We start from the raw sequence: 12,050 nt of genomic DNA, 5'->3' as shown, positions 1-12,050 counted from the left end.
AGGAGCAGTGGAAATGACGTCTGCGCTAGGCGCAAAGTATTCGCAATTATTCGATTATCCAATAATCGCAATAAAAAATCGCATTAGTAAGAAAAACATCTCATTAAACATTCGCATACCCTGAGCAGTTCCGTTCGGGGTATGCAAATGTTTAATGCGATTTTTTTCTTACTAATGAGATTTTTTTTTTTTTTTTTTTTTTTTTGTTTTTTGGGTCACACCCAGCGGTGTTCAGGGGTTACTCCTGGCTGTTTGCTCAGAAATAACTCCTACCAAAAAAAAAAAAAAAAAGGGGCCGGGCGGTGGCGCTCAAGGTAAGGTGCCTGCCTTACCTGCGCTAGCCTAGGAGACGGACCGCGGTTCGATCCCCCGGCGTCCCATATGGTCCCCCAAGCCAGGAGCGACTTCTGAGCGCATAGCCAGGAGTAACCCCTGAGCATCACCGGGTGTGGCCCAAAAACAAAAACAAAAAACAAAAAAAAAAAAAAGAAATAGCTCCTGGCAGGCACGAGGGACCATATGGGAAAACCGGGATTCGAACCAACCACCTTTGGTCCTGGGTCGGCTGCTTGCAAGGCAAACGCTGCTGTGCTATCTCTCCAGGCCCACTAATGCGATTTTTTATTGCGAATATTCGGTAAGTGAATAATTGCGAAACTGAGATATTTGAAGACCAGCCGCGGGCCGTGAGTCTGAGACCCCTGGGGTAGAGTCTTCTTTCCCTAAAAATCCAAACTCGAGGGGCTGGAGAGATAGCATGGAGGTAAGGTGTTTGCCTTGCATGCAGGATGGTGGTTTGAATCCCAGCATCCCATATGGTTCCCCGAGCATGCCAGGAGCGATTTCTGAGTGTAGAGCCAAGAGTAACCTCTGAGCACTGCTGAGTGTGATCCAAAAACCAAAAACCAAAAAAAAAAAAAATCCAAACTCTAAATGCCTACTATTCTTTTTGCTTGTTTGTTTGGAGGGGAGTCACATCTGGTGGCAGTGCTCAGGGGTTACTCTGGCTCAGCGCTCAGAAGTCGCTCCTTGCAGGCTTGAAGGACCATATGGGATGCCGGGATTTGAACCGGGGTCCATCCTGTGTTGGCTGCATGCAAGGCAAACACCTTACCACTGTGCTGTCGCTCCAGCCCCAGTGCCTACTATTCTTGCAGATGGAGAATTAGACTTTAAATTTGTGATGTGGATAAGTAAGTGAATAACAGAGTCACCACCTTTGAAGTAGTAAACATAATTTCTAGTATAGAAATGACATGTGTGGGCCGGGCGGTGGCGCTGGAGGTAAGGTGCCTGCCTTGCCTGCGCTAGCCTAGGACGGACCGCGGTTCGATCCCCCGGCGTCCCATATGGTCCCCCAAGAAGCCAGGAGCAACTTCTGAGCGCATAGCCAGGAGTAACCCCTGAGCGTCACAGGGTGTGGCCCAAAAACCAAAAAAAAAAAAAAAGAAATGACATGTGTGGGGTCAGTGATAGCACAACGGTAGATGTTTGCCTTGCATGCGGCTGACTCAGAATGGACCTGGGTTGGATCCCCGGCATCCCATATGGTCCCTGAGCCTGCCAGGAGTGATTTCTGCGGGCAGAGCAAAGAGCCAAGACACCTGAGCGCTGCCAGGTATGGCCCAAAACCAAACAAAAAAGAAATGACAGGAGTAGTCTATAAGAGATTTAAAAGTAATTTTCAACTATATTCTAACTCACATCTCTTCTTAGACTTAAAAAGTATGAACAACCCTTTCCTTATTAAGTCATAACAATATATCTGAAAATAATTATCTTTAACAACTAGAGCACATCTAAAATAAAAACTATAAGATAATTGATATTTGGGGCCAGAGAGATAGCATGAAGGTAAGCCGTTTGCCTTTCATGCAGAAGGTCATTGGTTCGAATTCAGGCATCCCATATGGTCCACCGAGCCTGCCAGGAGTGATTTCTGAGCATAGAGCCAGAAGTAACCCCTGAGCGCTGCTGGGTATGACCCCAAAACAAAAACAAACAAAAAAAATTAGTTGAGATTTGTTGAATTAAACTGTATTCCTTTATAACAACCAAGTTCTAAGTTCCTCACTTACTGCTATCAAAACAATGGAGTCATGCAAGTGCTACTGCTAATTTTCAGTACTATATTTAGTACAGCAGACATTGACAAAACAGTAACAGTTGAATAAAGGAACATACGTTAGATCCATGCCGGCCAAGCACTTCCCATTCACCACTGGTAATTGCTATTTCCTCTTTGATAGGACACTTGAAATCACCTAAAGATAAATAGTTATAATTTAGCACTTTATATCATACTGTGAACATATGAAATAAGAACAGCAAACTAAATTCCTCTCTTTTCCTACATTAAGAACATTTCAAGTTATAAGGAAGAAGCAATAGTACAGCAGGTAGGGCTTTTTTCCTCGTACTCAGCTGCCCAGGTTTGATCCCGAACACCACATATGCCTGAGCACTACTGGAAGTGATCCCTAAGCACAGAGCCAGTAATTTCTGAGTATCACTGATAGCACCAAAAACAAATGAAAAATTCAAGTTATAACTAGAGTAGTGAAAATATTTTGAAACTAGAGGTGATGGTTGCACAACTTTGTGGATACTGATTACCACTGAATTCCTCTATTTATTTATTTATTGGTTTTGGACCACACCTGGTGGTGCTCAGGGGTTACTCCTGGCTCTGTGCTCAGATCACTCCTGGTAGATTGGGGGACCATATGGGATTCTGGGAATTGAATCTGGGTCGGCCACTGCAAGGCAAATGCCCTACCTGCTGTGCTATAGCTCCAGCTCCCTGAATTGCTCAATTTAAAGAAGTTAAGGCTTGGGCAGTTTGTACAACCACCAACATTCTATTCCTGGCACCATTTATGGTCCCCTGAGTAGAGCCAGTAGTAAGCCCTGGGCACACCGGGTCTGGCCCAAAATCAATACCCGCCCCCCCAAAAAAAATAAAAGAAAGAAAGAAAAATGGAAAGTGTTTAATACTCTGTGAAATTCATCTTCATTTTTCTAAAGTCTAGAGTTAAAACAGTTCCAAGTTACGGGCAGGACAGATAGTACAGGAGATAAAGCCTTTCCCTTGCATGTGGCCAACTTATTTGACCCCCATCACCATAGATGGTCCCTTGAGCACTGTCAGGGGTCCATCCTGAGCACCATTGGGTGTAGGACCATGTTCCCCAACTCCTACCTCCAAAAGAAGTTCTTTATTTTTTGGTCATAGAGAGAGGATTAAGTGCTTTACTTGCAGGATCCCAATTGCCTGATTCCATCCCTGGTGTTCCATATGGTCCCCTCAACACTGCCAGGAGTGACCCCTGAGCAGAGTCCTGAGCATTTTTATATGTGGCCCCATCTCTCCTCCTCCCCACCCCAAAGGGTTTCACATTATTTAAGTCTTCACAATATTCTGAATAAAAGAATCTGTGAAAATAATATGAAAGGAGTAAAATACATTTCTTTTTTGTTTGTTATGGGGCCACAAGAAAGAATCTGGGGCTGAGAGAGAGTGGGTAGTGTGCTTGCCATGCACATGACTGACTTGGGTTCGATCCTTGGCATCCCATTTAGTTCCTGAGCCTGCCAAGAGTAATTTCTGAATACAGAGCCAGGAGCAATCCCCTGGGTGCCCCTGGATGTGGCCCAAAAACAATAAACAAAACCAAAAATACCAAAACAACAACAAAATCGGGGAGATGGCTAAAAGGGTATATGCTTTGCAAGTCAGAATCCTGGATTCAAGTCCTAGCATCATATGTTCCCCAAGCTCTGCCAGGTGTCCTTTAAATATGACTGGACACTCCCTCAAGAAAAACAAAACAACCAAAATGGAAACCACTTATCTCTGACTGCTGTTACTATCTATGGCTGTGGGGAAGGACAAGGAAGACAGGTTGATGCAAGATGATCAAGATGAAAAATAAAATGTACATCAAAGAAAAGGAGGAAGACGCAAGAGACAAAAAAGGGAAGAGAGAGTTGGAGAAGTGGCACAAGTGATAGGGCGTTTGCCTTGCATGCACTAACCTAGGATGGACCCAGGTTCGATCCCCCGGCTTCCCATATGGTCCCCCAAGCGAGGAGTGATTTCTGAGCGCATAGCCAGGAGCGCCTGAGCGCCACTGGGTGTGACCCAAAAACCAAAAAAAGGGGCCAGTGAGGTGGCGCTAGAGGTAAGATGTCTGCCTTGCAAGCGCTAGCCAAGGAAAGGACCACGGTTCGATCCCCCGGTGTTCCATATGGCCACCCCAAGCCAGGGGCAATTTCTGAGCGCGTAGCCAGAAGTAACCCCTGAGCACCACTGGGTGTGACTCAAAAACCAAATAAAAAAAAAAAAAAAAAAAAAGGAGGGGGAAAGAGAAAGCAAACAAACCAGAAGGCCTAGAAATACTGAATAGCAACAGAGACTGGGTACTCAAAGATGAATGCTGAGATAACAGCTCTCCTTAAATTCTTCAATCAAGATTATAAAAATTGGAGCTAGAGCGATAGCATAGTGGGAGGGTATTTACCTTGCATGAGGCTGCCCCTAGTTCAATCCCTAACATTCCATGGTTTCCCGAGCCAGCCAGATGTGATTCCTGAGTGCAGAGCTAAGAGTAACCATGAGCACAGTTGGGTGTGAACCCCCCAAATAAAATTAATTTAAAAAATAAAAAAAAATTAAATTAGGTGCCAAAGGGATAGTACAGAGGGCAGAGTGTTTGACTTGCATATGGCTAATCTGGGTTCAATCCCTAGTATCCCAGATGTTCTCCTGAACACCATCAAGAGTGATCCCTCAGGAAGTGCTGAGCACATCCCGGTAAGAACCAAAAGCAGGGGCCGGAGAGATAGTATGAAGGTAAGGGGTTTGCCTTGCATGCAGAAGGACGGTGGTTCGAATCCCAGCATCCCATATGGTCCCTCGAGCCTACCAGAAGCGATTTCTGAGCATAAAGCCAGGAGTAACCCCTGAGCGCTACCGGGTATGACCCAAAAACCAAAAAAAACAAACAACAACAAAAAAAGATGAAAATGTGGGACAAGCGAGAGAGCTCCAAGAGCTGAGCATAATGGATTGCATGTTGGAGGCCAGGGTTTGATAACCCCAGTACCACATGGTCCTCTGAGCACTATTTGAAGTCACCTCTGAGCACAGCATCACCAGTATGACCCCTTGCCCCAAAAGTGAATGTGATGCCAGGCAAAAGAAAGAATATTTTATTTTATTTATTTATTATTTTTTTTAAAAGAAAGAAAGCTCTCTTAAGAACTAAGGCGTGGGGCCGGAGAGATAGCATGGAGGCAAGGCATTTGCCTTGCATGTAGAAGGTCAGTGGTTTGAATCCCGAAATCCCATGTGGTCCCCCGAGCCTGCCAGGAGAGATTTCTGAGCCTGGAGCCAGGAGTAATCCCTGAGCACTGCCGGATGTAACCCAAAAACCAAAAAAAAAGAACTAAGGCTCAAAGAGCTCAAAGAGCTGAGTGCATGCCTTGCCTGCAGGAGGCTCAGGTTTGATCCCAGTTTCTCACTGTCCTTATACCCTTATATATCCGCTAGGTATGACCCACAAACAAAAAATTGGAGATAGCAAAGAGTTAAAATGCCTGCTTTGCATGTGGCTGATCTGTTGGGAACAGTTGCTATGCAGTCGGAATTGGCCCTCAGCACAGCTGTATAGTCCAACTCTGCCACAAAGAAACTAGTAGACTCCATGGGATAGCACATGTCTAACATGACCCTGCTAAGCACTGCTTAACAGCTATGATGGCCCATGAACCTTTCTGGAAGTAACCCTGGTGCTTCCCCCCAGCACCATTAGGAATGGTCCCTACAAAACAAAGTCATCATAGGCAGTATTTACTTCGGTAGTCTTAAAATGCAGCTCAGGGGCCAGAGAATAGGACAGGGTGCAGGGCACTTGCTTTGGCACACAGTCAAGCTCTGCCAGGAAAGATCCCTGAGCATAGAGTTAGGATTAAGTTCTTAGCCTGGTTCAGGACCTGGTGTTGCCCCAAACCAAAATATAAACAAGGGGACCGGAGAGATAGCATGGAGGTAAGGCATTTGCCTTGCATGCAGAAGGACAGTGGTTGGAATCCCAGCATCCTATATGGTCTCCTGTGCCTGCCAGGAGCAATTTCTGAGTGTAGAGCCAGGAGGTACCCCTGAGCACTGCCGGGTGACCCCCCAAAAAAAACAAAACAAAACAAAAAAACAAATACAAACAAAGTCTGTGACTTAGGGGAAGGAAAGGTAACACAGTGGGGAGTATTTGCTTTGCATGAAGCCAATCTGGATTTGATCTCCAGCATCCTATCTGTGTCCTGAGTACCAGCAGGAGTAATTCCTGAGTGCAGAGTCAGGAGTATCCCCTGGGTATGTCCTCCCCATAGAAAGTCTATGACTGGGGCTGGAGAGATAGCATGGAGGTAAGGCGTTTGCCTTTCATGCAAGAGGTCATCGGTTCGAATCCCAGCGTCCCATATGGTCCCCCGTGCCTGCCAGGAGCAATTTCTGAGCATGGAGCCAGGAGTAACCCCTGAGCACTGCCGGGTGTGACCCAAAAACCACAAAAAAAAAAAAAAAAAAAAAAAGAAAGTCTATGACTTAAAAAAAAATAATTAGGGTTGGAGCGATGATGCAGCAGGTAGGGCATTTGCCTTGTATGTGGCCAATGTGGGTTCAAATCCTGACATCCCGTATGGTCCTTCAAGCCTGCCAGGAGTGATTCCTGAGTGCAGAGCCAAAAGTAAGTTCTGAATGCCGTCCTGAGTGCAGAGCCAGGAGTAAGTTCTGAGTGCCATCAGGTATGGCCCCCCAAAAGATAAAAATGAAAGGAAGAAAGAGAGGGAAAGAAAGAAGGAAAGAAAAATAGGTACATAGATGTTGCTCATCATTTTCCAGATAAGAAAGAGGATACGGCAGTCGCCTTGCATGCAATCAACCCCAGTTTGACCCTTGGTACCTCATACGGTTCCCTGTACATTTCCAGGCATAATCCCTTAGCACAGAGCCAGGAGTGATCCCTACACAGAGCTGAGTGTGGCCTCAAAGCAGGACAAAAACAAATAGAAACAAAAGAACAGAAAAACACATGTATTTGCAATGATGTATAGAATCTGGAACCTTTAAGTACTGCAGATGGGAATGCAAAAAGTATTCTCACTATGGAAGTCAGTAGGGCAGATCCTCAAAAAAAATTATAAATGGAATCATCATATAATCCAGTTAATTTCATTTTTGGGTACGTGTCCAAGGAATTGATCACATTCTCAAACAAATATTGCACACCGATGCTCAGAGCAGCATTATTCACAATAGCCAAAACAGTAAAAATAACCCAGGTATCTGTGGACAAATGAATAGATAAAAACGTGGTACAACATTCAATAAAGTATTATTATTCAGCTTTCAAATGGAAGGATTTTCTGACACATTCAAGTATAGATGAAACATGAGGATATTATAATAAATGAACAAACCATCCACAAAGGGTAACAAGCCACGTGAATCATTTACATGTGGCATCTAAAGTTGCCAAATTCAGAGATAAAAAGTAAGTGCCGGGCTGGAGCAAGAGCACAGCAGGTAGGGTGTTTGCCTTGCAAAAGCTGACCCAGGACTAACCCAGGTTCAATCCCTGGCATGCCATAAAGTCCTGGGCCTGTCAGGAATGATTTCTGAGTGCAGAGCCAGGAGTAACCCATGAGTACAGCTGGATGTGGCCCAAAAACAAACAAACAAACAAAAAGTAAATGCCAAGGAAAAGGGAAAGATACTAGTTTCTCTCAGATCTGAAAGTTGAAAAGGGTTCTGGAGATACTGTCATGAGATGCATGACAATAATTTTTGCTATTTTCTACCACAATTTTAATAAGCATGATATAAATAAAGAAGTACTGGAGTGACAGCACAGTGGGTAGGGTGTTTGCCTTGCTGGTGGTTGACCTCGGTTCAATCCCTCACATCCCATTTGGTTCCCTGAGCTGCCAGGAGTGATTCCTGAGCACCTTTAGGTGTGGATCCCCACCCCTCCAAAATAAATATTCAAGGGCCAGAGAGCTAGTGCATAGTACTAAGGATTAAGGCTCTTGCCTTGAATGTAGATGACCCTCATAAGACTGCTAATGCCACATTGTCTCCCCCTTATGCCCAAGACCATGCACATAGAATAACCCCGACCACAGAGTCAGTAGTATTAAGCAACACTGAATGTGCAAACCCCCAAAAAAAACACACAAAGTATTCAAATGCATCTCGTTTCACCTTTCCTAACCTTACATTACCCAGAAAAAAAAACTCTTTTTTGGGGGGGGTAGAGGTGATTTGGGTCAGACCTAGATGTGTTCAGGGCTTACTTCTGGTTCTGTGCCACACCTGGCAGGGAGTGGGGTGCCAGAGTAAAATTCAGGTTGGCTGTGTGCAAAGCAAGTACCGTGCCTACTGTACTAGCACTCTGGGCACAAAGCTTCAATTTTTTGTTTGTTTGTTTGTTTTTGGGCTACACCCAGCGGTGCTCATGGGTTAACTCCTGGCTCTGTGCTCAGAAATCTATCCTGGCAGGCTTGGAGGACCATATGGAATGCTGGGAATTGAACCTGGGTTCGTCCCGTGTCAGTTACGTGTAAGACAAATGCCCTACCACTGTGCTAATACTCTGGCCCCTGTATTTCTTTTTTTTTTTTGGTTTTTGGGCCACACCCATTTGACGCTCAGGGGTTACTCCTGGCTATGTGCTCAGAAATCGCCCCTGGCTTGGGGGGACCATATGGGACGCCGGGGGATCGAACCGTGGTCCGTTCCTTGGTAGAGCTTACAAGGCAGACACCTTATCTCTAGCGCCACCTTCCCGGCCCCTGGCCCCTGTATTTCAATTGTAATTAAAATACATATTTTGGTTTGGGACCATACCCAAGGAACTCTATTTGCTGTACTATCTCTCTGGCTTCTTATAAATTAAGTTTAATGAAACATGTCCTGATGCTTATAAAGCATATAAAAGAAACATTTCCATGTCCCTTCCCCCTCCAAACTTCTACCCAGTTCTCTTTTTTAAGTTAAAAAAGATTCCTTACTTGGAGCAGGCAGCCCACCACTGGACCGTTTATATTTGCTTTCCTTTAAAATTGATGTGATTTTATATAAATGACGAAAACCCGTCTTGCATTCAGAGGCAAAAATAAACTCAATTTCATCTTCATGACTTTGGGGAAAAACATGAAAGATGTCATGGATCTGTAAAATAAACAGCTTAATTTACCATACACATTCATAAAACACTACACAAATAGCTCAATCGTACTGGAGAATGGAAAATTATTTGATGCACACACAGTGAAATGCAACCAACTATCAGTTGGGCATGGTATATTATGATATATTTGCCTGGCCTTTCTGATTTACTTATTTTTGTCAAAGACTTCATCCACTGAGAAATAAATGTTTCCAAATGGAGAACATAGAAAAATATAACCAAAAGCTTTTCCTTATTCATCTCTGTAACCCTTTGAAACATGACACACGATTGCTTAATAACATAAATCTTATTACAGAAATGGGGAATTTTTTTTTTAAGCTTTTCTTTTCCAGAGAGAAATATTCTTGCAGTTGAAGGGAAAACAGATGTTCGTCTGTTTTAGGTGATTCATATGAACTTTATATGCAGCCAGGGAGTAAGCTGGCTTTATTTATTTTGTATTTTAAGTTTTTCCTGTTAAATTGGAAAATACAAAATTCAATCCAAAACTGATATGCGTGAACATATGTGTATGATTTTTTTTTTAACTTATTGGTTATATGGTCAATGCTAGAGAAGCTGCCCAGGAGGAGGGGGGCACTCAGGCCAAATCTGTGAATCTGGGGGCACCACTTGAGCAACTAAGAGGCTGTTGGGATTTCAGAGGCTCGGGCATGTTTGAGGGAAGCCATTCAAAGAGACACTCACCAAGCCCAGGCTGGGTGGCCCCCAGTCTGAGATTAGTCAGGTCAAATTAATAAATTTTAGTACAGTATGCCAAGTTTAAATAAGATTTTTCTAGACGAGTCAAAGGGCAGCACTGATAAGTCTGTGTATTCATTATCTCATGTGTCAAAAACAAAACAAAACAAAACAAAACCAAGGATAAATCAGCAGACATTTCAATGACCCACTTTTTACTTTACAAAATCATTCCATTCTGGAACCATCACTTCAGTTTGAAATGCTCAAACTTCGCAATAACATTCACATTTACTCTGAAGTAAAATAAGTCATTATGATAGTTTGCAATAAAACTTCATTTGCTTTAGTATTGAGGAAATATTGAACTAGGTACAGTGGGGAAATCGCGTACATTTATCCAGATGTCTGTTGTTTCTTCATAGATAATTAATGGTGTTACAGAGTCAGGCACTGACTCAATGAGTCTCTGTCTCTCCATGGCATCATCTTCTACTGGGATAAATAATTCAGGTGAGATCAACACTATCTGTAGACGAGTTTGGGAGCGATCTAGTAGGATGGACCAAGCACTATATAAACAAAAGAACAACAAAAATAAATAAAGCAAGTTCTCAGAAAGTAAATATCACTCTTTTCTTTTTCTGGGCACCCATCAACTATTTCATTAAAAAATAATTTCTAGGGGCCAGAGAGATAGCATGGAGGTAAGGCGTTTGCCTTTCATGCAGGAGGTCATTGGTTCAAATCCCGGCACCCCATATGGTCCCCCGTGCCTGCCAGGAGCAATTTCTAAGCCTGGAGCCAGGAATAATCACTGAGCACTGCCGGGTGTGACCCCCCCCAAAAAAAAATATATATATATATAATTTCTAGGGAGTGATAGCACAGAGTAGGGTGTTTGCCTTGCATGCTGCTGACCTGGGACAAACCCAGATTCGATCCCCAGCCTCCCATATGGTCCCCCGAGCCTGCCAGGAGCGATTTCTAACTGCAGAGCAAAGAGTAACCCCTGAGCACTGCCGGGTATGGCCCAAAAACCAAATAATAATAATAATAATAACCAAATAACCAAATAATAACAATAATAATAATAATAATAATAATAATAATAATAATAGGGCCCAGAGAGATAGCACAGCGGTGTTTGCCTTGCAAGCAGCCCATCCAGGACCTAAGGTGGTTGGTTCGAATCCGGGTGTCCCATATGGTCCCCCGTGCCTGCCAGGAGCTATTTCTGAACAGACAGCCAGGAGTAACCCCTGAGCAAAGCCGGGTGTGGCCCAAAAACCAAAAAAATAAAAAATAATAAAAAAAAAATAATAATAATTTCTAGGGTTACAGAGTAGAGCAGATAGGGTGCTCGCCCTGCACACAGCCAACCTGGATTCAATTCACCGCAGCCCATGTAGTTCCTAGAACACTGCCAGTAGTGATTTCTGAGTACAAGGCCATGAGTAACTCCTGACCATTGATGTGTGTGACCCAGCAAAAGAAACTTCCTAGTACTGGAGTACTGGAGTACAGCACAGGGGATAACATGCTTGTATTGCATGTTGGGTTGGCTGACTTGGGTTTAATCTAAAGTACCATATATGATCCCCCAAGCCCTGCCAGGAATGATCCCTGAGTACTGTTGGGTGTGACCCAAAAATAAACAAACAAGCAAAAAACAAAATCAAAACAAAGGGGCTGGAGAGATAGCACAGCAGTAGGGCATTTGCATTGCCTGCAGCCAATCCCGGAGAAACCCGGTTCAATTCCCAGCGCATCCCATATGGTACCCTAGCCTGCCAGAGGCGCTTTCTGAGTGCAGAGCCAGGAGTGACCCCTGAGCGCCACTGGGTGTGGCCCAGAAACCAATCATACCAATAAAATTTAAAAAAACAAAACAAATAGAAAAAAGCAGAATAAAAATCCCATAACCACCTTTATAATTATAATTACTTACAAAGAGCTGGATACTTTTGGGGGCCAGAGAAACAGTACACTAAGTAGGAGATTTTGCCTTGCACGCAATAGATTCTGATTTGATCCTGGATATTTCCTATGCTTACCCTGAGCACCACCAGGAGTAATTTCTGAATGAGAACCAGGAATAAACCCTAAGCGCCA

At 43.8% G+C, this 12,050-nt stretch overlaps 1 protein-coding gene across 2 annotated transcripts in view; it reads right to left on the bottom strand.

Annotated features, from left to right (window-relative positions):
• The window catches only part of DPP8 (dipeptidyl peptidase 8), a 64,531-nt gene that overhangs the window by 20,357 nt on the left and 32,124 nt on the right, over positions 1-12,050 (bottom strand). For both annotated transcript variants that reach the window (XM_049777686.1, XM_049777692.1), the window contains 3 exons: positions 10,330-10,507; positions 9,073-9,232; positions 2,185-2,264 (listed from right to left, as the gene is read on the bottom strand). In XM_049777686.1, coding sequence (XP_049633643.1) covers positions 2,185-2,264; positions 9,073-9,232; positions 10,330-10,507 — 418 coding nt within the window. The remainder of the gene's footprint in view (positions 1-2,184; positions 2,265-9,072; positions 9,233-10,329; positions 10,508-12,050) is intronic.

The sequence above is a fragment of the Suncus etruscus genome, chromosome 1 (genome assembly GCF_024139225.1).
Source record: "Suncus etruscus isolate mSunEtr1 chromosome 1, mSunEtr1.pri.cur, whole genome shotgun sequence".
Classification (NCBI taxonomy): Eukaryota; Metazoa; Chordata; class Mammalia; order Eulipotyphla; family Soricidae; genus Suncus; species Suncus etruscus.
The sequence above is the reverse complement of the archived record's forward strand: the minus strand, read 5'-3'. Positions and strand labels throughout refer to the sequence as shown.